Raw genomic sequence first — 26897 nt, 5'->3', positions numbered from 1 at the left:
AAATATTTTAATTACATTTTGGACATTAAAACTTCAAACTCTAATAAATGCCAGATAGATTCACCAGCTCTGCTCTTCCAGCTCAGCCAACAGTGTCATCTAATGCATTCGCTGTAAAAAATAAATGCAGTCAGAAGATTAATGCAGTTGTTTAAATCACTCTGTAATTATGTTCAGGAAAGAACCTCAGACAACTTTATGTATCTTAACTCCAGTCCGGGATTTCTTAAACCATATGCTAGATATGCTTAGTCTGCCACTTCACAAATCCTCGTTGTTGTTTGTTTAGTTGTAAGAGGTGTGCTTGTCCTCATCAAAATATATAAAAATAGGCATTTTCTTTTTAAAAGGTAGATACGGTTTACGGTTGCTGTTCAGCATTTGTTGTTGCCCAGCTCGGATGACAGCAAGCATAAATAGCACAGGGAAGAAGGACAAGAGGTGAGACACAGCAAGACAGGGGGTAATTACTGAATTAATGACCACTCAGTACATTTTGACCTCTGCAGGTCCATGTTAGTGCTTCTTTTTGAGAAACAGAAAAGGGGCTTTGACTTGATCAACACTAGCCACAAATTGAGAATTGACAGTAATAAACCCATGCCCAAACATCTCAAATGTTCTTCTTTTAATGAGCAACACATCTTTATATCATATGTCAGTCAGCATTGAAGTGCATTGATTAAAAAGTAAGTGCAAGTACAGATTTCGATGCATTCATTTTGACTAGAGGATTAAATTATTTCCAATGTCGCCCCAAAAATAGTCATTCTACAGGGGCCTTCTGCAAAAGAAAACCGCTATAGTTGATGCTGTTTCTAACCTAAAAGATATATGCTTTTTTTTCTCCTCATTTCAAGCTTTTTAAGTTATCTCTGAGTGACAGTGTGTAGGAGAGATTTTCATCTGCCTTCTGCTGTCGGTTAACTTCAGTCCATCAAACACAGCACTTTTCCTCAACGTCACTGACATGCTCCCTGACTGATTTCTCAGTGGTTTCTCAGTTTGCTTTGAGGAACACAGCAACTGAATCAAGCCAGCAGAAGCACAAAGTCTGTGAGAAGCACTATTTTAGTGCAATAGTTTCACACTTGGTAACCCTGCCACCTAAAACTGGCTACCTCTGCATAGAGATGGAGTAGAGTTCTCATCATTGCCCCATCGATAGGCCTTTTAGTTTTTACTGAGGGAAGCGCCATTATTTGTGGTCATGTCACCAGAGCAAGGATAACAACATCTTTTGAGGTAATAAAAAACAAATAACAGCGTGAAGTTATTCATTAAAATGCATTGTCCCCAGTATCTTGGATTCTGTCATCAGAATTTGGATAATACTTATTGAAACCATAAGGCTTTACGATAAATGCAACTTGGCCATATGATGGCAAAAGTCTTCAGTGGAGGCATTCCTCTTGGACTCTAGCTGCTCTCGGAGGAGGTGGGCGGTGCTGTGGAGGACGACCTCCGTCGGGACACTGACTGTGAGCGCTCAGGGCTGTGTTTGTCATAAGGCTGGAGCTGCACCTCCAGGAAGTCCCTGTGCTGCTGGCTGATGACCTGGCTGATGAGTCCGGGCAGAGCTTGCAAGTTACTCAGTAGAGTCTCCAGCTTTGTCTCCAGCAGGGCAATCCTCTTCTCCATGTCCTCTCCTCTTTCATTCAAGTCCGATACCATGTCATACATGATGTTCTGAGTCTGGAACAGGAGAGAGGAAGCACACTTAATGCGATCACTTTCCAAATTAGTGTTACTTTTGATGGACAACATCAAAAAATACCAATAAAAAGATTATAGATAAAAACAATCTTTTTTCTAACGCTTCAATAATTGTTCCGTTGAAAGTGCTCTGAGCTCACTCTGTAAAAGGAGAGGAAACATTCAACATTCAGCCTTCAGACTTCAGACAGATTCTAACCGACAAAAATTGACAAATAAAGAAATACTTAAATAAATATTCACAGCATACAAAATGAATATTGAAATAAAACTCACATTCCCATATGTACATTGAAAGCATTTTTAACTGTGCTTTCTATTTGGAAACACTGTCTGGGAAAAAAAAAAAGTCCCCACAATGTGCTGGCTCTTATATTAAAAGCAATCAAAGTTCAGATGAAGCTAATACGAAACTTCCATAGTCCAAGTTAGACAAATCAAGTACAGGCTTTTTAAATTGCTATGTTTTTAGTACCAACATCCCTCTTTGTGGAGAGTATTTACTTGTTAAGGTACAAAGCAGAGGGACAGTAACGTACACAAAACAAAAACAGTTAGTGTCACTGTTGCTTTAAGAAGAGATTTGTTTATGACCTGTATGAATAAGAGGAACCATTACACAAAGAAAAACATTTTCGGTGTACATATAGGCATGTGCGTATTGTTTAAAGCCAGAGTTGAAAACATGTGAAGCTGTCCTTTAATTTGAGCACCTGACATAAAATGCCAAATCTCACAGCTCACAAACAAAAACAAATAAAAGCTGAAACTGAAAATCCAGCCGTATTCAATCCGGCGCAAATGCTTTTATTGTGGTGCTGTCGTGTTATCCATTTTGTTAGCAGATATTTTCCAGCAACTGTCCCTTTTGAAAGCAGAAAATTAATTTCCACCACCCACCAAGAAAGGTCAGTTTAAGTTCTGTTCATGCTAAAAAAAAAAAAAAAAAAAAAGTTTCATCCTGGAGACGCAGCACATTTTCTGTCAGAAACTGACCAAGAAGGACAGATTTTATACAGACGTTTTACCGGAGTTTGTGTTTCCACACAGACCAGAGTACAGAAGTGTATGACCTTGAGGGGACAAGAAAGGTGCCTGCTGACTTCGCATGATGCTTTCTGCTGTTGATGCCTCAGCCATCTGTTAACAGTCTTTAAAGACACACTGTAGCCGCTGTTTTCTTTAAATCCCCGACGTTTCAGTCTTCCAAAATAGTCAACAGCAGACGGAGAAATCCATGTCACATTCCTCATGAGGAGAGAGAGTGAATCTGCTCGAGGGCGCCTTCTGAGGTATTATTCAGCGTGAGACTAATAATCCCTGGCAGCCTAGAGGCGATGTCATCCATCACTTACCTTGTCCTCTTCTGATCTGAGGCAGTCTGAGGCAGGAATGATGGGATAGGTTGTTTATCTGAATCAGTGAGGACTAAAGAAGCATTGACGCCACTCAACCTGACAGTTATAGTATAGAGTTTCACGGTGTTGGGTTACTTACTTTAAATTAATCCTTAATTCCCTGTGATGTGGAGATTTTTCAGTGGATTGCCGAATACCTAAGCGTGAGGAATTATTATCTTTTACAGATGTTCTTCTTTTTCCTTTCATGAAGAAATTAATTGCAACCAAGCACTGGCCTACATGTGGAACTAAAATAACCCAAGTCAGCCTCATCTGTAAATCATGAAATGAAGCAAGAACACATTAAAGAGTGATGGTATAAATTGTTAGAGAGCAAGAAGAGAGGCCCAGTAAACCACGAGGGAACAAACATCATAAATGGAGGAGAGAACTGATGGAGCAAGAATACAGGGGGGGGTTATTATAAATCCACTTCAACCGTAAAATAAAACGCTATCAAGCCATTTCGGGACAAGATAATGAGAGACGAAAAGAGAAGAGAGTGGCAGAGATAGTTTTAACCCGCAGTCTGAGTGAGCAATTTTTGCAATTTGAAGACATGTATTTCAGCGTAAATGGAGAGTTGACACAAATTCTGTGGGAAAGAAGCGACACTCAACCAATGCTGCATCACTTACGCCACAGTGAACAGAGACTACAAGAACCCGTAGAGGAGATAATGAATTAAGTGGATACATTGTGATTTGAGGAATTTCACAGTGCACTGCAGTGGCGATGCATTTTCCAAAGATATCTTCAGCTCCTTCGTTCCACTGAGAGCAGTAAAAGACTGGAGCTACACTGCCCTCCCGTGGCTGCAGACTCCTATAACAACAATTCACGAGCCAGCTGAGTGGCACTGGCCATACGCCACCTTTATCCAAAGTCATATCCCAACTCTCGCTGCTGTTTTACAGCACGAAGTGATTAGGCAATATTAACTAATACCTTTCACGACTTGCTGGCCTGAATCCAGTGGGATTGTAGCGTACTTTTGAATGTCAAAGCGCTCTGCCTTTCTCGCCTCTTTTTCTCTGCCTCTGTTTCTGCCTGAATCATCAGATCACACAGTGTGTCTCCCTTCCCAGGTTACTGTTTCTGCTGTGTCAGGCTGGCACACTGCCTGGTCTTTCCCTAAGGTTTGTCGACTTCAGTTTAGTGCATCTGGAGACAAACATCAGAGAATACACACAGTGAAAAACTGTGCAGGTTTTTTTTTTTTTTTTTTTTTTTTGCATACCCAAATAACTTCCTTTACACTCTCATTCAGTAATTTTCAGGAGAACATGTCCTGGGGATAGTAATTTACCCCTGTAAAATAAAGAGACGTTATTATTTCATACCCGAGCACTCTGAGTGTGGGTGCAGTCAACCAGAATCATCACACAAATGTAAAAGCCTGTCTGTTTATTTGACACCTGTAGACTTTGATTATATTAGAAAACACATCTAATTCAGCGAGTGAACTAGCATGCATTGAGTTCAGTCACACAGAGGACAGAAACGAAAAACCCAATTGTACAATGCAGCAGTAGACTGTTAGTCTAGCTTACCTTAGCAAGGTCCACTAGTGAGTTTGCTTGGTCATTCAGCTTGCGTTGCTCCATTTTAACACTTCTCAATCTGAACACAAGACCATTCAGAACCCAATAAAATTAACGCTAATCAGAATCGATCATTTTTGAAAAAAAAAAAAAACCAAAACATGTGCGCACACAAGGCATACACATGGAGAACACTCCTATAGGACATGCACAGGATGTGTGTAGAGAATGCAGGGATTGCAGGGGTCAGTCTGTTTGGTTGAGCAGCATGCAAGTGGAAAGGAGACCACAGAGGAGGAGAGCTGAGCTGCCACGGAGGAGAATGAGATCAGCTCTGCGTTCTACTCAACCAATACATACAACCGTACTAAAGGAATGCGGGGGATCCGTGTCGGAGTACCTATGCTGTGTAAACAGCGTTTATCAAGTCCTATATCTACTTGAAATGTAAAACACCAAAAAAGGCCAGCGTTGTTTCTCTAAAGTTCCTCTTCTGGTTAAACCAACTTTCGCTCTGTTTAAGCTTTTGAATTATTTAGTCACTCACAAGCCAAAGATATCAACCGGTGTTTTTATGGCACTTGGTTGTTTAACCTTTAGATGGCAGCTTTTTCTAATATAAACGTAAAGAAATGTGACGTTAGAAGTGAGACAAATTTTAAGATCAACACAGTTTGACGCTTAAAGGAATTCGTATAATCTTGCATCATTAAAAATTATACATTACTTTTACCAGTGACGGTTAACTTGAGATAAACTAGCCTGCAAAACGGCCCATTTTTTTTCCCAACCAAAAATCCTACGAGCTAGTCTGTAAAAAAAAAAAAAAAAAAAAACTTCATACAACATGCTTAAATAATTCACATCTCCTGTTTAATTGGGCCTCCAAAGCCTGTTTTTATTCATCCTCTCAGGGGTTCAAAAACAGCAACTGTGCAGTTTTATGGAGTGATAACCACACGTGCTTTCAGGATATTAAAGAGTCTTTTTCCCCTCTGAATCACCCACGCCTGCTAAATTACAGTGAGAACACTAACGGAGTCACGACGGCAAGTTTGCCCACATTTCATATTTTGATAATAATAATATTGATAAACCCCATAACTAACTGAGACATGAATGCAGTTTGAGTGTGAGGGGATCATTAGGATGTGTGCGGATCAAATGTAAACATTGGGGAAGATTGAGAGAAGGATTAAAGGGGCCTTTGGGGAGTCTGCTAATTAGCTGTGAAACACCCATGCAATGCAAGATCGTTTTCCTGTTTCCTGAACAAAGGCTAATGTGGAGGGAAGATGACAGGTTAGACCAACAGAGGGTGCCACAGGAGTCACTAAAGGAAACTACAGGCGAGGGAAAATGTCCTGACAACTGAGGCCCGGAATGCATTGTACAGAGCAGACTCTAAAGACACGTACAGAATACTGTCGCAGAAGAGCACGTTTATTATTCAAGTAAATAAATGAAACAAAACAGAGGGAGGTAGTCTGTCTAAAATTATGAAAGGTAATAGATATTCAGTGTTAAATGGTTTTGCAGTTCATGTACGACCTGTTAGAATTATACATTTCGCAGTTGGATGACCAATAGCTGTCAGATGGGGTCGAAGCGCAGGGCAGATCGAGGTCAGGATGAGGCAGTCTACTTACCCTGTCTTTTATATTCTATATCTCTATTCCTCGGTCAATCACTCCTCGTGGGCAGTTCTCCTTTTGAACGGGCACTCTAAATCTGCTTGCTATTCATCAGGGGAAAACGGCTAGGCTAAGCTTTTCAATACCCCACTAAATCTGTGGAGCCAATCTCGGTTAGTGCGGCTCCGTGTTTTTTACCCTCCCGACTTGCTTTGTTTGTCATGACCTCTGTTTATCTCATTGTGGAAAGAAATGCAAATTTTCCTTCAGCGTAATGAACAGGGTGAATGTTCTGCAGCCTCTATGGTTTTTTTCTTGTTTTTTTTTTTCTGTCTCTGCTGACAGCTTCACGCTGTCGGTCACAGTTGCAGCCCCTACGGCACAAACGGGATTGCTCGGAGGCTTTGCCCTGACCTTCCTCACAGGTCACTTTCTTGTTTCCCCAATTTACTGATCTCTGAGCTAACAAGCACTCAGTGTGCTGCTCCTTGCTATGATTCCCACTTCAACCTTGTGGATGGAAAGGGACAGCGTTCCCAAAGGGGATTGTCTGACTGTACTGAGACTCTTGATTTCACAGCTGTTATGGCCAAAGACATTCTGTAAGGCATTTGGCTGCATGTGTGCGACATCATGTCCATGGTGTGGTAAAGTGTACCAACAAAGTGACCTCGGCAGTGTTTACGCTGCGTCTTTTGCCAATTTGTGCATGACAGCTCTTTGTTGTAATGCTTGTTTACCAGCCATAATTACACTGGATCAGCATCTCGGCTACTGTGTCATCCAACAGTGAAACGTAGAAAATGTGGCTGCAAATGTTGCAACAGGCGTAACAATGGTTCCACTCGCCGAAAGATGACCCTGAGCCCTGATCTGTACGAGCATGACTGCTCAGTTGCGTAGCATGACTTTTAGGCAGAGTATAAATTAAATACTTGTGCTAGTGCAGGTCTGTCTCCTGGTAGAGCTCTAGTCGTCATCCTTCGGTATGTGAAAACACAGTTGATTGGAGTTTAATCAGTGGCTTTCTGATTAAAGATCAAAGTCTCATCACATCCATGCAAAAATGGAAAGAAAAACACCCTCCATCACTGATAATTGAAATTCACTTAGTATGCATCTGTGGGTGTGTATACAATGTGGAGCACGTGTCCGTTCAGCAGTGAGGCGTAAAAAGGTGCTTGTTGGTTACATAGATCTGTTTGATGATTGTCTGAAAAACGTAAGACTAATGTCAGCTAATAAAAAACCTTTGTAGCATCTTAAATAATGTAATATTCTGGCAACATCATGATATGTCTTGTGAAACAATCGGCCTGATTGCAAACTACAACATTTTGAGGCATGAATTTCACTTATCAAATGAGGGAGTGTAATTTTTTAGTAACATTATTGGGTTCAAGCTCTCGTTAGCATGCACACGACAGGTCTGTATCTACATGTGAGGCGAAGACTTACTTTCGAGCTCTATTGCATTGTGTCGACACAAACAGGAAAAAAAAAGGAAACATGAAGTAGACAAATGAATTATTACAACATCAGTTAAACATATTCAGATGGCAAAATCTGTTTGCTCAAGTCTGGCTGCTGTAACCCTCATCGCTACTCTGTCACCGCACCTCTGAGCGGCAGCACTTTTTTTTTTTTTTTTTCTGATTTATTTTGTCCCATTGTGTCATTCCTCGGTGTTTAATCCTCATCCTGGTTATCAGAAGTACAGTAAATAAAAACAAGCCTTCCTCTCAGCATCAGTAAAACATTCACCGACAGAGACAGTGCCTCACAGCGTCTACGGCTCCATTTAACAGCAGTTTACACCTCACGTTCTTTACTGTGACCGATGAGCACATACGAGCACATTTTTCACGCTGCCCTGCAGCTTTGACCAGAAGAGACCGGCATGATGGGATCTGACTTGATGTTTACCATCTCCTCGTGACAGGTCAAGGACGCCTCGAGGCCTTTTACAACCCTCCACTTGTCAGGGCCCCTCTCTCGTCTATATTAATCTCAATTCAGAGTTTTATGTATCGCACCCTGCATGTAGGCTACAGGTCGCACTTACAACTCTCCCAGATAAGGCGCATAAAAACTCACAAACAAAACAAAAGCTTCACGAGACAAAGATGTGAAGGGAGGATGTTGACACCATGCTGAGTATTTGTCCTTGCACACAGAGCTGGACGTGCCTTTTTCCCACCGTATCTGGTTCTTTATAGATTTAGCCTTAGCTCTGAGCAATTTCCATTATTAGGCTGTCCTAGAGAATGGGAGGTGGACATGAGACATTGTCATCACTGCTGCAAATCGCCTGGATACAACAGCAAGGGCATAATGACTCAAACGATGAGAAAACACCATTAAACTGCACAAATCTGGATGCGGGTTGCAGCAGCAGCAGACAGTATGTGTGTATTGGTGTTCCCCTACCTTGTAATTAAACACCTTAATGTCTTTGAAACACAAATGTATGTCCAAAAGATTCATGAACAAATCAAAGTTGCACACAGGAGACCACTAAGACCCTTATACATGAATACAACCACAGAAAGCAAACAAACATACAAACGGATGACATTTTACTCAAGTATTAAGCTACATACTAACAAAATCAATGTATATCTTGTTATTTATTTAAATAAACCACTGAGCTGACTGCCAGTCACTGAAAGAAGCCACAGAGTAGATGTACTGGGGAGCACTGTAGGTTGAAGAAAAACAACAGAGAGGTGAGGCTAAAATCAATACTGTTTTGGAGTAAGATGGCACTTTGGGGGTCCGTGGGGACCCACTAAAAGACTAGCTGACAGGTAAATGTCTGACCAGCCGCTAGAGAAGTAGAAACCCAAATGTGTCAGCCCTGAGGTCATCCTGACATCTGAGTCACAGCGAACGAGACACACAAGAGTAAATCTGACAGCAAAAGGCGAGCGAGAGTGAAATCAATATCGTACTGCTGTTAATTCTGCAGTTCCACAATATTTCAAGGAAAAATTAGTTTTTCACAGATAAAATATGTCTCTTGCATAATGACAATTCATCCCGTGTTTTAATATAAGTGGTTTACAAGAATCTCTAGTGTAGCAGTGAATAATATTTGCATAAACTTAGTTCCCCTGCATATTTTACATGCAGAATCAGCAGACCAGCTCATTATCACATCTGTAAAGTTAGTCGAGTCAGGTGAAACATGGTAATGAAATACAAGATCCTTGAGCAGCACATAATTTTGCTACAGGTGTCAAACAATTCAGATTTCAGGTTTGCGTTGCACTGGTGGATCAAATGAACATACTGACGGACAAAAGGTTTTAGACCAACATGAGCGGCGAGGTCAGGGTTAAGAGCGCGGCACCTACTGGTGAATGGCTTGGAGAAATTTTCTCTGGTGCTTCCTGACTCTGGCGTGGTCCATTTTCCTCACCAGTTTGGTGTTCTTGTAGATGAGCCACGTCTCCCTGAGAACATTCGCAGCTGTGTTTTTCACCTAAAGTGCCAAAAATATAACCAAAAAAAAAGAAGATATTTGGTTAAGTTTGCAGAGAGGTGAAACACGAGTGAAGTCAGCTTTACAGAGTAGAGGTTTTACTTACTCTTTTTGTTAGCTGGGTGTCCATCATAAAATTGTGGACATGTTTTTCAGCTTTGGTTAATTCCAGTTTCTTCGCCACCACAGCCACCACCAAGGCAGTGCAGCCAGCACCCTAAGAAATAACAAGAATGGACAGACAAAAATATACAACTGATTTTAATTTATTTCATTTAATTGGCAGCATTTCTCTCCGTCAGGAAATATTAGCAGCATATCAGTTACTTCCTGTTAATAGTAAGGTCTTTCAGCACTTTCTCAAACTACCTAAAAGGAGATACAAAATAGTTAAACAAGTGAAGCTCCCAGTCTGTACTCACCATAATACCAGTCAGGAGGCAGACCCCTTTTCCACAATATGTGTGGGGGACCATATCCCCGTATCCAATGGTAAGAAACGTGATTGAGATCAACCACATGGCTCCAAGAAAGTTGCTGGTTATGTCCTGGTTGTCGTGGTACCTGTAATAAATAATAAATGTAACAGATTGACCAACCTTCATGCACCTGCAGAAATTGATGCCCCCCAGCTTTACCTTCTGACTAATTCTTATTTCATAAAAGAAAAAGAAAAAGATTTAATCCATTGCAGTACATAACGTCAGACGTTTTGACAGGATTCTGCAGCGATTTCTTACAGCATGTTTAAATCCGTCTTGATGCTCAGACACAGAGTGAGCTAAGAAATGTGTACACAAACTATTTTTATGCCTTATCTATCTTTCATGCTGAGTAGCACAGCATAGCGTGAGAAACTGATCCAGGCACCTCTCGCAAGCTCTCACTGTCCATGCAGCGATGATCCATAGCGAGATGGTGAAGACCAGCAGCACAGTGCCGGGACAGATGGTCATGAGGGTCTTCATCACGAAGCGCGTGTTAAAGTTAATTTTGTTGAGTGCACCGATACTGCGGGACGAGGCATCAGTGAAGAGCTTGCTGTGCAGCAGCATGACACGAGCAATGAGGTACAGCCGCAGGAACATGGGGATGGACAAGATGATGTCCACGTCTGCATCCGTCTTGGATGGCACATAGGAGTAGGCCAGGCGTGCTGTCCAGGTGAAGGTGTAGTTCCCTGGGATGGGGTGTATGGCGCACACCAGGATCTCCAGGCAGATGAAGAAGATGCGCTCATATGTCATGGCTATCCTCCAGTCGTCAGCTGCGTTGTCCACCATAAATAGCTGCAAGGACAGGGCATGGTGAGGGCGATGAAGGGTAAAAGACAGCGAACATTTCCATCATGTTGACACAGCGAGCTACAGGAAATCATTAAACCCATTAAAGAATAAGTCACAAATGGCCGCAAGTCATTAAATCACATTCCTGCGCCAAATTTGCTAAAGACCTGAGCTGAGAGCAACATTTGGAGGAGGTGAAGTGCGGTAAAATGAAAAATAACTCGTATGACCAGGGGAGGATGCTACGCTCTTCCAAGGACAGAAGTGACCATCAACATATCCAAGGATATCTGATGAAGGCTAAAATATCGTGCCTTTGTTTTTCTGATTACATTCTCCAAACAATAGCAGTGGATTTTAAGTTTAAATGGGTTTTTACTGCTTTGTTGGAAATATTTGTATCTCAGGCTCCTTGCAAGTTTAACACAACAGCAAGTTTAAAAATGTTCATATTAAAGTGAAATGGATGGAGCACAATGGCTATCTGGAAGGTAGAAACAATTGTTTGATTAGATGATTAACATAAAACTAATCAACGGAAATAGAAAAGAAAAGGACCAACGCTTTTGTTCCTGCTGCTTTTCTTTGTCTTATTTTGTTGTAATCTGAATATTGTTTTCAGTCTTTAACTTTTGGTTGAACAAAACAAGACATTTGAAGACATTACAAAGCGTAAAGCATGAGACCAAACTTTCTTTTTCTTTACTACTTAAAGCAAAATTCTGCCACAAATTCTCCCTTTATTTCTCTCAAAATTCCTTTATAAAAATAAAAAGTGTTAAATTAAGCGTTACATTAGCAGCATGCAGTAAGCTTTTTCGACTTCAAAGTGTTATTCTGATGAGAACATCTGCCGCCTCCACATTAGCATTAGGTTCTGATCGCCTGGCCACCCCGACCAGAAGGTGGGCCGTTTCACTGGGGACCCGTGAGTGGATTTCAACACCCCTCATCACTCTTCCCCACCCTGCCCTCTGTCACATACAGCAGCTTCCTCACATGGTCACCTCTGCTGCTGCTGCTGCTCCCTCCTCTCGTTCACCCACTCCCTCCGCTTCATCACTTTCAATCCAATCTGCGGCTATCTTCGGTCAGAAGATTCACTGCACACCGTTTTCACCCTGAACTAATGGACGAGCCCATGACCACCGTCACTGGCTCGTTCACGGTGATGTCAGACCACGCTCGTGACTGTAGATCTCAATCTCACTCCTCTTACGCAGTTTTAGATTTGCTGGTGTGGGCTGCAGATTAAATAATATCAAACCACATTAACTTCCCCTGCATTAGTTAAATAATTCCTCTCTCTGACACACCGCGCTGATACTCCTCCACAGCTGCTCCTGCTCTATCCATTTAATCATGTCAAGGTCCTCTGCCTGTTCAAGCCGTCACAAGTGGCAGTAGATATTTCACAAAATGTTGCTGTCAGCAGATACCAGCGAGGTTTCCCGGTGGCTGTTGTTGTCATGATGGCAGACACTTTTTTTTTTTTTTAAAGTGAAAAGAAAAACTGCACGTTTACATTTGATCGGCAACCTCCTTAATGTGCTTGGTAATGAATTATGAATCATTTAAAATTAAAATATGCAGAAATGTTTTTGCTTACAGCTTAACATATCACTGTGCACAGGTCAGCTCATCTGCCTGCTCAGCTCCTTCTCTACCTTTAGGGACTGCACAAAAAAATAATTAGAGGGGGGAGGTGGGGTCAGTAAAGGGGGAAGGCTTTGTATTTTCTCAAAACCAGGGCTGTTTGAAATTTAAGAGAGAGCGTGAATTTCTTGCAGGATTTACTTTAAAGAAAAGATTGAATAGATGTCAGAAATTGTTTTGTGAAATCTGAAGTATCATTAGGATGAGCGATGGATGATAAAAGTATTTTTCCACATGAAGAAAATCATTATTTTGTTAGATTCTAGTTTATAGTAGACTTTTTAGGGATATAACTTAACCTCTCCAAAGACAAATGCAAATTTTCACTTGGCGCTAGCCGCTGTAATCCTGTACGCACTAATTCTTTTCTAAATGATTTGCTTCGTATTTTTTTAACATGCTCCCTTGACATTGTGACATCGGCAGAGTCTGCGTTGTTTTTTGTTTTTTTTAGCTGCATGCTCTCCCTAACATTTTGATGCAAATAGGCTAATCGGAGTAGTATGGTGGTGTTGTGCCAGAGGCAACCTACCATGACGTTGAACACTGGTTTGCGAACTGTCGTTTAGAAGGTTTGAGTCTGGCATTTTGGCTGTTGTAATCTTATTTTTTGGACAAGCTGGGGAGGAGCAAGCGGTGGGACATGACATGATCTAATTAATCAATCGATCAATGATGGAATTATATTCAGAAGGGCCACCATAACATGGATCAGAAGGAGTGAATTTTGGAAAATGACATAATGATTTGTGGAAAAATGATGGACTTGGTATTTCATAAGGGAAGGTGATTCCTTGAATGGGGGTCTGTTGGTGTCAGTTTTTATTGCCGCCAGCCGCTACTGGTCCTCAATGATATTGCACTTTATGTCACTTTCACATTGCCTTCCCTAATCAGACCCAGAGACCTCGTCCATTTTTATTTACAGTCTATAGTGTTGTGTCTGTAACTTTGGTGCAAAAAATATGAATCTCTCTTAGTCAACATATGTCCATCTGTGGGAATGCAGAAGTTAACAGTAGCCTACAAATCTAATCTTGCTGCCACCACTGGTCACTTTCACTCTTTTTTTTTTACACCTTAACAGACCTCCGGTAAAGTCAGATATATCATATATGCAGGTAACCTGTAATATAACACATTTTAGCAGCACCCAATGTTCTATTTGGTGCATGGAATTTATTATGACGCTGAAGCCACAAAGCTTCGGACGTTTCAGAAGTTATCATTTATGGTTTAAAAAAAATAGAGCAGCTAGAAGGCTGTTAAACAAAATGAACCATTTTTTTGTCTTTATTGTAATGTTGTCAGTTGATAAATCCACTCCTGATGGACTATATTTAAACATTTTGCTGTCATGAAGATCAAAATTAGGGTGGTGCCAAAAAAAATTGTGTGTTTGTGTGTGTGTTGCCATTTTTCCATGTCAAAGGGAGGGTCCGAACAAAGATCGACACTGAGCCCCCTTCCTCACCCTTTCGTACAGTCCCTGAAATCGAGTGGAGGCGTTAATCTAGCAGACAAAACAGCCCTTTTACTACAATGATAAATAGAATGTGCACAAAATGCAGCAAACATCACGACCCAGCATTTTGCCAACTACTCTCCATTTAGTTTAATTTGGAATTTCTCAATATTTAAGTAAAAAAACTGTCCCACTCCTGAAGGGCTAATGGGATCACTGACCTAGATTGTAAATTTAGCTCTGACAGGTTACATAAAATGGAATTGCTGAAAAAGTAATATTTCTCACATCCAAGAGAAATCTCCCATTCAACGTATTCGACTCAAGGACAAAGAAAGCAGAGAGAAATCAATAATACTGTGCTCTGCCACTTTTCTAACAGACATACATGAATGCTCCACATATTACAGTCTGACAGCTTCAAAGACCCTCCGACACTACAGCTTCAAACGCTTCACTTTAACACACAAACTTCACTGAGCACTGCACGCTCATTATAGCTTCTGATCCAATTACATGTCAAAGAGCGACTGCACAAGAAATATCAACTGTCAACAAGCCTGGCACCTCACACGCGCACACAAAAAACAGGCTACAACTAACACATGTCCCCGAACAAATGGTACACCTGCCCCACAATGCCTCTGCAGCTCATTTATATTTATTTAAAAGCTACAATCAAAGCTTCCCCCAAACACAGAAAACACACAAATTAAATTTTCAGAGGCAGTTGTTCATATCAAATGAGTGACACTGAGCTCCTTTAACAAACTGACATCTGTCAGAGAAGTGTGTAACTCTAACCACAGCTTGTCCTGTTTGGCTTTCCAAGTGAGTGTAATGTAGACACGGAAACACAAGCTGTGACTGCACTCCGCTACGGTTTCTTACTTACAGAATTACAGCTCTGAAAGCAGCTAAATCTATTGTTTGCGCACAGCGTGAACCACGTTTTATTTTACATTTCAAGCAACAAACCGGTCCTGTCAAAAGCAGTTTCAAAGTTTGTTACCTCAAAACAATGTAATTAAACATTTAAAAGCAGGTTGCATAAGGAAAGCCTACTTGGTGAGTAAAAGCAATTATGGTAATGGATGACCTGAAACACAATACTCAAGGGCCCTTTACCCCAGAGCATGAAATATTCCATGCTAGCAGCAGAACCAGCAGTTATGACAGAGACGTGGAGGAAACGACAGCTGCATCGGAAAAACATTAAACTCAGTGTGTTTTCAATTGAGTTAAGATACGGAGGAGGACGCGGAGAGTCGGCAATTAAAGCAGACAGTTGATGAGCCACAGACGTTTAAATTAGTTACCGCAGGTTGGCAAACAATTCAAATACTGCAAATCAAATGACTTAAAATTAGAACCAGCTTCATCTCATGTTTAGAAAAGGCTGAAAGCTACGTGGATGTCTGAGGTTTGGCAAAAGTGAGTTTTTAAAACACGCAACTAATCGAGGTTCAAAAAGGTCGAATTATCGGCACCAGATCAAATCAACTTATCAAATTATTACACATAAATCACGAGTCCAGAAGCACAATTATTAATAATGATTCCAACATAACCTACAATTAATCATAGTCATCTGATTAAAAACACCACACCACTTATTTTTTCAAATAAAGGAGTAAAAAGTTCTCGACATACGTCACACAAACTGCGTCAACATGGGTTTCAGGATGAAACTTGCACAAATGTGATGGACATGCTGAATAAAGTGTAAAGGAAGTTGACGAATGCTGTAAATCTGAATGTTGACTTTGTTGCCTTAAAGGATCAGTTCACCCAAACTGCAACACACAGGTGGTCCCATCATGCAGAGATATTGAAATGTTGCGTCTAGTCAAGACTTACCATGCTAGCATCTCCATGAAGCTGTATTTAGTGAGCTAAATACTAACTTTAGCATGCTTCCGTGTTAAAAATGCCGATGTTCAACATGTACTATGTTTATCATGTTCATTGTCTTAGTTTAGCTGTTTAACATGCTTAACTTTTTCTAATTAGCAGCAGACACGAAGTACAGCTGAGGTTTTGGTTTTGCAAAAGGTCATAAAACAAAGTACTGGATTGATTAAATTGGCGACTTTACATGAAAAATGAAAGGATGGTCCAAGTTATGATTAATCCTGAGGAGAACGTGAAGGTCTCCCAAATTCAACGACAATCTAGCCAATAGTTGTCCAGACAGTTCACCAAAACACACGTGTCAAGTCTTTTATTTTAAGTTAGGGGATCACCAAAGTCATTGGGATTTATTTTCTGCAGACTATGAATGTCTGTGAAAAGTTGTTGTTGTTGTTGAAACAATGTTCTTGCTAATCTGGAAACCTCGCAGAACCAAAACACGTCCAATAGATAAATGATTAAATCAAAAACCAAACTAAAAACTATCACCATTGCAAGATACCTCTAAAAGTGAGAAACCACAAATTTTGTAATTTGGGTGAACTAGTCCTTGTCACCCTTTTTAATCACACTTGCACATGTTTGTATCTCATCTATACGTGACGGTGTGTCCGAACCTTAACTCTAAGTCTCGAACAGGCCTTTAGAGAAGTAAAACCTGGCCAAAATGCCTCTGCTCTGCAAAAAAAACATATCCGCACAGTGGCAGTAAAGTACTAGTGCACACACCTTAATCCCCTGCATAGTACAGCCGAGCTCAGAGAACAGACAAGCCAATACGGTGACTTTCTAATTGAGTACAAATCCAGGCATCACTGGCTTCGCTCAGCTTGTTTTCTGATGGACTCAAAATACAATCTAATCTCCTGAGAGTGCATGTTCCTTTCTCATCATTTGAAAGGTCTATTCATGTTAGGTTGAGAGACTATAAAGTCGAATATGTCCTAAGATCGTTCCCTGCCTGCCGCTGTGCTGCGTCTACACTGTACCGTCTCAGAGGAGCTCACCTGCGATGCTTGCTGGGTTGGTTACTGGTTTCACTACTCTCAATATAACTAATGGAGTGCAGCTCAATATTTAATCTGTGTAATGTGGAGATGGGAACATATATCTTGTCACTGAGAATAGAAATCGCTCAATCTCATTAGTGAATTAGGTTGAGGGGTTCAGTCCAATTAGACATTAATGTAATGCTTTATTTATGATATCAAAGTGAGCCACTAAGAGACCACTTTGCTGAGTAAATCTGGAGCTGTTGCAGATTTGGTTTGCTTTTGTTTCTGAGATTAAGTCCAGCATTTGCGTACGCATTCTTCAATTCAAGCAAAGTAAAACAGTTCAGCCAAAGTAAAAGCCCAAATAAATCTCTTTTCTATAAAATGCTGCGGCCGCAGCCAAGTCGCACACATTAATAATCTAAAATCATCTCCATGGTTAAAGACACATGCGGAGCACAATTTAGTAAATACCATCAATAAATCATCTTTAGGATTCTCAGCTCTTTGGGAGGCTCTGTCCTTGAAAGCCTGTATGTTCAGTGAAAACATTGAGGTCACCAGCCAGTGGTGGTTATCTGACTCCAGTCTGGAGTCTCAGGTAGAGGACAGATTTCACTTTGAGAAATGCAGAGCGTCTCCTGCTGTTACACCATATCTCTGACACATACACAGCACCTAGGGGTGATCTGACAAGCGCAGCCAAGTTTAGGCTTCGGCATGATTTGCTGGCGGAGTTTGGACGATGTGTTGCTATTTTATCTTTTCTGTAGATTGTAAAATGTAATATTGTGCGGCTGTGAAACATCAGCACTGACTTTTATCACAAAAGTACACATCAAAGACAGAACGGGGCCCCAAAGCATTTTGCATTAGTTTAAGAAAACTCAGCAGAACTGTCATCACAAGGTACAGTGACACAGCAATGGCCTTAACACAAATGCCCCTCGGCAAAGAGTCTTTGATGTGAGAAGAAGAGAAAACTTTCAAATTGTCAGTTTCTGTCTGCTTGGGAAAAGACTGAACTCATCAACTACCTCAGCAGTGAGAGCAGGAAGAGGATCCAAGCTTGTAGCTGATATCAGGAAATGACAAATCAAAGTTAGGAAAGAGCTGCAGACTGTAACCTCTCTATTCCTACTCGTGCTGCACAGCAAGCCTGCCAACCCAGAAAACTCACATGAACTTAAAAGTCTAAAAATCGCCTGGGTGGATCGGCAACTGTCAACAAACGACATCACTGGAGCTGAATCGGGCCCAAAACAAGATTCCTGAACAAGCAAAAAGAGGAACCAAACATTCATATTATTTTTTTTCCTCCTTGTAGACATTGGGACAAATCTAAGGCCATTTAGCACAACATGGAAACACTGTCTCTCTCTGTTAATGCACTTGGCTCAGTAGGTCACCCATCACTGCCAATGTAGCACAGCAGATGTATCTCCAAACAATTCAAATGACAGCTGGTGTCCAACTTCTATCCTGTCTGACCTGACCTTTACAGTTTTCAGTCACTCTGAGGAGAAAACTTTGTGTTGTGTTACCCTATAAAAATCAGAGGGCACCGTCTTTTCGAGCCTGACAAGTAAATCAGATTTTAAAGGGCTAGAAAATGGCAGAGCAATATTTCATCCTCCTGACTTATGCCTCTACATCTGACAGGCATCTGTGAGTCCACATGGATGTGCATGCATAATCTATTTAACTGCAGGAGCAACATTTCCAACATGGAATGGCAAAATTAATTGGCAACAGATTCATTTTGAGGTTTAAACTGTTGGGTTAAATATGGTTTACACGTACACTATATGTAGTAGTATAACTCTCCGGGCCATTTCTCTGCAGTGTGTTCTTCTAAAAATTTTAGGTACATTTTTCGGATTGTACTTGGTCATGGAGTCCATGACAAAACAATGTGGATTCAGTCAATAAAATCTTTTCCCAACCCTTATCAAATTTTTGTACATGAACCTAACCACGTGATTTTTGTTACGCCGAGGCAAGGCAAAACTGTGACACTGCCACGCTGTTCTCTAGTGGACGGTTGAGTGTATTACACAATTTGGCATGATAGCGCATTGCTTATATCATCGTAAACAGATTATCTTTAGTTTTCTGACTGTTTATCTGATGAAAAGTTGGCACATGGCGCTGTGAAAGTTTGTGCTGAGCATTTCCAACATTTTATTTAACAAAACAATTAACAATTCTTAAAAAAGACCCTGATTATTTTATTATGAAAATAACTCTTACCTACAGGCCCAGTAAACAATGTTACTGTACAAAAAGGCATAATAGGAGATGAAGGATCCAGTATTTTAGCTAAACCTTTAGTCCCCTGACTTTATGGAAGTACGATGCTTAATCTGAAACACAATTTCGGGTACATAGAAAACTGATAATGTAAAATGATACTCACAAAATCAATTTTCTGTTAAAATTTAGATTGATAAACATTTGACAAGGCTAAAAAGCTTGTACAAACAAAGTCAAACTTATAATTTCTGAGTTTTAAGTAGAGCTCAGTCATGGATTAACTTTACTCTGTGATATTTGAATTCTGGACTGGAGCCCATTTGACTTGAACTACCATAAAATTTGACACATATGAAGTTAAACAATATTTTTAGCAAATGTTTTCGGTCAAACAGTTTGTCATGAGCGTTGTATTCAGTAACAAGAGGCACAGACTCAGAGGAAACCAGAAGGAAACACACATTTCAGCTCTGTGTGAGCATGTGTGTGTGTGTCATTAGAAAGATAGATTTTGAATTAATTCATGTGTGTGTGTGTGTGTGTGTGTGTGTGTGTGTGTGTGTGTGTGTGTGTGTGTGTGTGTGTGTGTGTGTGTGTGTGTGTGTGTGTGTGTGTGTGAGTGAGTGTGCGCCAGCACATATGTCATTCTCCAGGAACCGAGTAATGACAGACTAGTAACAACAGAAACAAAAGCGCCTCCGGCAGGGAAAGGAAAGGAGCAGCTGGTGTGGTGGAAGTTGAAGTATAAACTCTCTGAACTGGATTTGAATAGTAAGACAAAGCCAGTTCCAGGACCTGGTTGATGGTTACTGTCAAAGGGGGCTTGGTGAATCAGAGGACAGACCTTACAATCAACTTGTACACTTACAGAGAAGCAGTGATGAGTAAGACTGCACTGACTTGATCGTGTTTTCTGATTCATCCATGTGCTCCACTTCAGTCATTGTGGACATGTGGTGAAAAGTGAATTGCAGTAATCAACTCTGAGGCAAACAATTGCCTTAATAAAGTCTTCCAGGTCAGCAAAGGATGAAATGTCTGTATTGTGAAGAGAAGAGAGCTATCCAGGGTGAAACATGTTTTGTATATTGACGTGACTGTCAGAGGAGTGTGGATCAAAGAGGTTTGAACAGCCCTCCTGTTGGGTAAATATACAGCTGCTGACAATTATAGGACTGGAAAGAAGAGCTTGTTTTAGAGCTCAAACGAGCACTGGAGCTGACCTGTAATGACGCTTTAGAGACACTTTTAATGTGTGAGGATTAAATCTTTTTAAAACTCTTTGAATCCAGCGCTGCATTGCTGTATCATGACAGTAAGTAAATGTGTCAACAGCGACCAAACAAGCCGTATCAATTCAGTGTAAAGAAGGCACCTTTAAGTCACAGCGAAGTTCTTTCATTATTTCGTATCCGTACAAGTAAACCGTGAAAAGACTCTGCTGATGTATTCGGTAATTTATGCAGTATTTGGGTAAAGGTGCAGAAGCCAAAGGAGGACAAAATGAATTTGATTTGTTTGTGCAAACTTGCAGTATGTCTTTTAATTTATAAACAGTAGTGTATGCAGGCAAAATGAAAACGCTTCTGTTGTGCGTGGAAATAATGATGCCTGTGCTTTTTTTCTGTCGTCATTTATGAAGAAAGGTTTACAATGAGAGATCTGAAGGAGGTGACACATTATACTGTTGGGCTATTTCAATGACTGATACTCCTCTGGGACATGTAACTACTAAATATACCAACAAGGCGAAGGAACATCCTGCAGTTCATGCAACTTTTAATGCAAAAGCTAAGAACCTATTGTTTTATCCAACTGTAATATTTTTTTTTTGTTTCTCAAAAACAAAATAATAACAACAGGTATTGAATTCGAGAATTAATCGAGTGAAGGGAAAAGACCAGATGCTGGTTACAATTTAGCTGAAGGCATTTTAAAAGTCACCACTTGTGTAAATGTAGGAAAATCCATTAACATGATTAAACATGGCGTCATTCGAGAAAATGCTTGAGTTGTGTTTCTTTTCAAGTGAAGTTTTCCTTGAGTGGATTTCATTAACAAACAGAAAAGAATGCCTGAGATACATGAAACCTTTCTGGGAACATATGTCCACCCCGCAGAAAGTGGCACCATTAATTTAGTTGCTGCTCAACAAAGAGACAAGTGCTGAAGCGAAGGAAGAACTGTAAGTAATGCAACAATGCTCCGAGGCAAGGTCATAAAACTGCCATGTTGAAACATCTCAGGAGAGGTTGACAATCTTTCATCCACTGAGCCCTGTGAGGAGTCCCTGAATATTATAAAAGTGTATATTGAACTCTTAATGTGGCTAAAATAGATGACGACCAGTCTACTACAACCTACAGTGGGAAAACCTCTACCATCATTTATGCCGTTTCAGAGCTGTACAGACTTTTTGATATAAACTCATAGTTCAGAAACCAACTTATTTCTGGGTCCTGTAAAGTTGTTAGAGCCTCATGTGTTTAAAATTTTAATGTCGAGGAAGTCACTCCATTGAATATGCAGCGAGCTTGAAATCAACACTTGCTCTCACAAGGGGGCATTTACTTTCTTAAATTTCATCAATAAATAACCTGCAGAATATTTTCTAACCTGCAAAAACCAACTTGTGACATGATAAAAAAAAGTTCACTATTACAGCTGTGTAGAAATATAACGACAAATTAAACATTTATTGAATGGGATGAAACATTTGCTGGAAAAGCAGACTGTGTCCTTTAGCAAAATCAACAGTTTAAAAAAATAAGAAAAAAGTGTTTCAGCCTTACCTGTATCTCTCTTGCATGGTATATGATAATCAGCCCCAGGAGAATGATTGTAGAAAGGCTTATCAGGCATTTTAGAGCTAATGAGTACAGGGATTCCTGCAAAAGAGCAAGAACACTGAAGCCAAACAAGACAGCCTCATGGCATGACAACATATTCTTACATGGTGAACCAGCATCCAAAAATCCAGGAAAATGATGCACTAATAATTGAGCCTGAGGTGCACTGCAACAAATTCTGACATTGCAGTTTCTTCCTGTATTATTGGGATTCCCCTTCATGGTTGGACAGCAGTGGGCCTTTTGGCCTGCATGTGTTAGGAGGATGTGACTACATGGGACACTGTACAGTGAGCCCAGACTCCCGTTGCTTAAACAGCCTCATTCTCTTTCACACTTTCGGCAGAAGTTGTTTAATGTAAATGACTTGTTTCGTCAGTCACGTGCCATTAATTTACCTCTAGTCTAGGTGGGACTGCAAGACATGGACTAGGAGTAAATACGCACCTTTCCATAGGCTCCCCATGAAAGTTCAGTCTCTATAACCATAACAACGATCCCAAACATCCCAAAGATTAAAGCATAGTCGCTGAGGCGCTTCCTTTTCTCAAACAAGGCCCTCCTGTGCCCCAGTTTTTCCCCAATGTTCTGGTTCTTCTTTTTCCCCGATTTGCCGCCGCTGTGGCTGCAGCCTCCCCCTCCGTCTCCCGATGCGTAAGGCATCAGGGTGGTGGAATTGTTCTCCGGCTTGGATACTAGAGTGTCCGACGCATCTGCGGCGGAGATGGGCTGCAATGGCTGGGACTCGGAATCAAACTCGTGTATGTTTCTGCGGGACGAGCTCAAGTTGCTCAGCGGCCGCATTACGCCGCCGTTGTATCTGCAGCTGCTCATGGCTATTTCATTGTAGGAGTTACTGTCTTTGTGGCTGCTGCCCAGGCTGCCCCGCTGCCGATCGCGGCACTGCTGCTGCTGATGGTGAGGATGATGATGTCTGGATGAACTACCATGACTAGAGGGTGTGAACTCGCAGACGCTGTACTGACAACCTTGTCTCGAAGACGTTTCCGAAGGTGTCCTTAAAGTTCCCACAGTGGTCGGCGACGTCCCGCGAAAGACGAGGCTTTTTCTCGCATCACAGGTGCAGTTATTGCAGGTGCAGCATTGGTCGTGCTGCTTGCCGAGCCGATCCTCCCGCCCGCAGTAGTGCTGGTACTTACAGTGCTGGAACTGCTGTTCTGGAAAGAAATCGTTCTGCAGCTGTAATGGGGTTTCCATGTCAGTGCTGCTGTTTAAAGCAGCAGTCAGGTACCACAGAGCCCCCGACAAAGGGCGTTATGGTCCTTACAAGAGGACAGAGCCGCTGCATGAAGAGATCCATTTCGGCTCCGGTAGAATGTGAGAGGAGCCTCCGATTGGGCAGAGGGGACCAAAACAACTGGCTCGACGTCATGAAAAGGTTGCAACCGTGAGATGTAAAAGCCAGCCTCATTTCATCGTGATCAACATTAACTACACACTTATTGCTTCTTAAAAACGTCTTGGGGATCTACCTGTATTTTCCCACCTTTAAAAAGAGCTGGACTTCTTTGTGAAAGTACAGCCACAAAAGGGAGTAAATCCAAACACACACTGGGTGTATTTTCTCCTTTTTTACTGCTCTTGAATGTCACTTCATCAATACACCTCTTCTCTGTGAGATACTGCCATTCTCCCAGATGTAATTTAGCTTTTGCACACAACCCCCATCAGCCAGGCCTATTCATAAATCCCTGACTGATTTCCCATTTATTGACTTCATAGGAAATACACGTAGCTCGCTGTCACCTCTGATTTACAAGGTACTGATTTCATTCAGCCCATTGGCCGATGACCACGTGACCGTGCGGGCCTGTAGCACCTATATGACCAGGGCCTGTGTCTGCAGCCACAGATTGATGTGACCGCCGGTGGCCGCGTTATTAATGGAGTAGAAGAGTTATATCACCCTCAGGAAATACAGCCAACTGCCCGAGATTGAGCATCTGTGGAGGCATAAACCAAAGACTGAAACCCAATCATCCACAGGTCCTGGCATTGCAGCAGCAACAAATTTTGTCTTAGGGCTGTTAGGCTATATTGGAGTTATGTTTTTGTATTGGTGCTGGGATTTTAGCCAGAGCTGCTCAGTTTGCTCACGAGGCTTTTTTTTTTTTTTTTTTTTTTTTTTTTTTCAGTTTCAATGGAGTCGTAAAGTTCCTTCTCTCTATACAGCACTGCATATCTGATGTGAACATTATCCGTGGAATCAGAAACAAACAAAACAAACTCTAAACCCCTGCTAAACTGGAAGGAACGAATTCAAAATATATGAATGTAGTTTAGTATCATGTATTTACCGTATGTCCGTGTATATTGTTTTTGGATTATGAAAGAGGAGATGTTCGTGGTCCTGAAAGTCAGCCCGCCATGAACTAAGTTTCAGCACCGTGGACAGCTCCACTCACTCATTGATCACTACCAGCCCTTCAATAAAACAGCCCCTCTGCACAGGATCGCAATGCGCACTTACTACTGATTGGCTGCATCCACACGCCACGTGACACCTCCCACCTTCTCGAGGCGGAAGCCTCCTCTTTTCCCTGTGTGTGGAGTCCAGTGAATGAACACGGTTTTCATTAATTCAAGCCACATATCGCTTACAGGATGGACACAGGTATCCTATCTGAGTAATATTTGAGCCGCTTTGTTATTTAATGAGATACAATTGGAGGAAACAGCGCAACAGTGTTCAAACAGGCTGAATGGTGATCAGACAGCATTGCCTGGAGGCACACATCCCATTCATGTTGTTTTTCAGTTATGTTAGTGAATTATTAACCCAAAGTAGTTCACTCTGTCTGTCTCTATCTATCTATCGATCTATCTATCTATCTATCTATCTATCTATCTATCTATCTATCTATCTATCTATCTATCTATCTATCTGTCTGTCTGTTTGTCTGTCTGTCTGTCTGTCTGTCTGTCTATCTATCTATCTATCTATCTATCTATCTATCTATCTATCTATCTATCTATCTATCTATCTATCTATCTATCTATCTATCTATCTATCTATCTATCTATCTGTCTGTCTGTCTGTCTGTCTGTCTGTCTGTCTGTCTGTCTGTCTGTCTGTCTGTGTATTTGTCTATCTCTACTAAACAAACTCATACTGACAACATTAGATTTTCCTTCATCATAAACAGAAACTATTGTAAAATTCCACTGTAACATGTTTTCAAAGCTCAATTTAAAAATGTGTTAGGTCTGTTGTGTAAAATATGATCACCGCCCCCTTTGATCTTCATTATCAATTAGATAAGTCCCATTAAAATTCAGATTTAATTTTGAAGGGATAGCTGATCACGTAAAAAAAATAATAATACAGGTTGCCAAACAACAATAATGCACACATGGATGTTGGAAATGCAGCGAGGTGTAGAATAGATTAAAAAAAAAAAAAATTAAAAACAGAACAAAAACCTATATCTGATCATCTCTATAATTAACACAGTTTTTCATGTCGAGGCCCATGAGACTTGTACAGCCTGACAATCCCACCCAGGAACATTTCTCTGTTTGAGATTTATGATCAAGTCACTATAAATAGTAGAGGTGCATTATTCTCAGATGTTCTGTGGAACTGGGTATTGCTCCCCCTACTGGTGGAAGTGACTGCACACTGACATTCCGGTGTACCTGAAGGGGAAGAAGTGAAGAGAAATGCACAGATATTCTTGAGAGGCTACATTAGGGAAGCCGGTTCATGCATTTATAAACCTGTGTACAGATATGTAGATTTAGTCCTTTTTAAAATGAGCTGAGGACATGTGTATCAAATCAAATACAATTAAGTATTTAGATGCCTTTCATAGGCCAAAACACGCAATCTAACATCCACACAAGTCAACGATACAGAATTGCAGTTTAATTATTTCAAAGTAGAAAAACATTTGGATGCATGCATATAACTATTATGGAATTTATAGTGGATCAAGTTTGCAAACTGTGTAAAAGTATAGCTATACATGTATAATATAAATAACTGCAATAACTAAAATAGGAAAACAGTTTGAAACATACTATTATAGGCTATGCTTTAATTTGTATTCTATCGTCTAAATTTTGTTGGATAAGTCGTGTGGTTGTTAGCAGCCTTTCTTGATTATAAATGTCTGTTCGTTGAGACTATAAATAGAACTCAGATTAAGTGTAACTTTTATCCCATACTTTATCCAAACCAATGTGTACTGAAACATCAAGGTTTATTAGGTTCATGAATAAAATGTTGGCGTCAGAGTTGTGAACGTCTCTCCTGCTTTGTGCAGCTCCCTCCATTCAACTCCTGATGTACCTTGAAAGGGAAACACAATGCTGCCTCATACAGTTACAGAGTCAGCACCACTTTACTCCACAGCTCCATGTGTTTACCTACTGGACTGTGCTTGGATCATACTGACAAGTAAAAGAAAAAAGTGGAGCGAGGCAAGCAGAGAAGTGAGCAGCCTGCTTAGTCGACAGAAACAGTCACGCAGACGCTCAGCAGTCATTTCCTTGTTATCCTTTGGGTGAAGGTACTGGGCCATTAAGACCTTGAATATTATGAACACCCATGACCTCAATAGCTTCATGCTGAGAGTTGTGGCGCTTCTTTGACAGCGTCCTCCATAAAAAAAGCACTCCTCTGACAGTTTGTCATTTCAGACACATCCGTATATTATGTATTTTTTTGTC

General features: G+C 40.9%; 1 protein-coding gene across 2 annotated transcripts; it reads right to left on the bottom strand.

Moving 5' to 3' along the window:
- Nucleotides 1–1565: 1565 nt before the first annotated feature.
- Nucleotides 1566–23519, bottom strand: kcnn2 (potassium calcium-activated channel subfamily N member 2). Of its 2 annotated transcripts, none has more exons than XM_069164078.1 (7): nt 22650–23519; nt 22146–22241; nt 10652–11070; nt 10204–10345; nt 9888–9998; nt 9654–9781; nt 1566–1695 (listed from the first exon to the last, which is right to left on the bottom strand). In XM_069164078.1, the coding sequence occupies exons 1-7, from the start codon at nt 23418–23420 to the stop codon at nt 1659–1661; spliced, it is 1704 nt and encodes a 567-aa protein (XP_069020179.1). In that variant the 5' UTR covers nt 23421–23519; the 3' UTR covers nt 1566–1658. The 2 variants fall into 2 exon arrangements, with proteins under 2 accessions (XP_069020179.1, XP_069020188.1); XM_069164087.1 differs by lacking the exon at nt 1566–1695 and adding an exon at nt 4724–7761.
- Between the last annotated feature and the right edge of the window lie 3378 nt (nt 23520–26897).

Source organism: Embiotoca jacksoni, unplaced genomic scaffold (genome assembly GCF_022577435.1).
Source record: "Embiotoca jacksoni isolate LCO1_2020_lvr unplaced genomic scaffold, fEmbJac1.0.p SCAF_10, whole genome shotgun sequence".
NCBI lineage: Eukaryota > Metazoa > Chordata > Actinopteri > Embiotocidae > Embiotoca > Embiotoca jacksoni.
The sequence above is the reverse complement of the archived record's forward strand: the minus strand, read 5'-3'. Positions and strand labels throughout refer to the sequence as shown.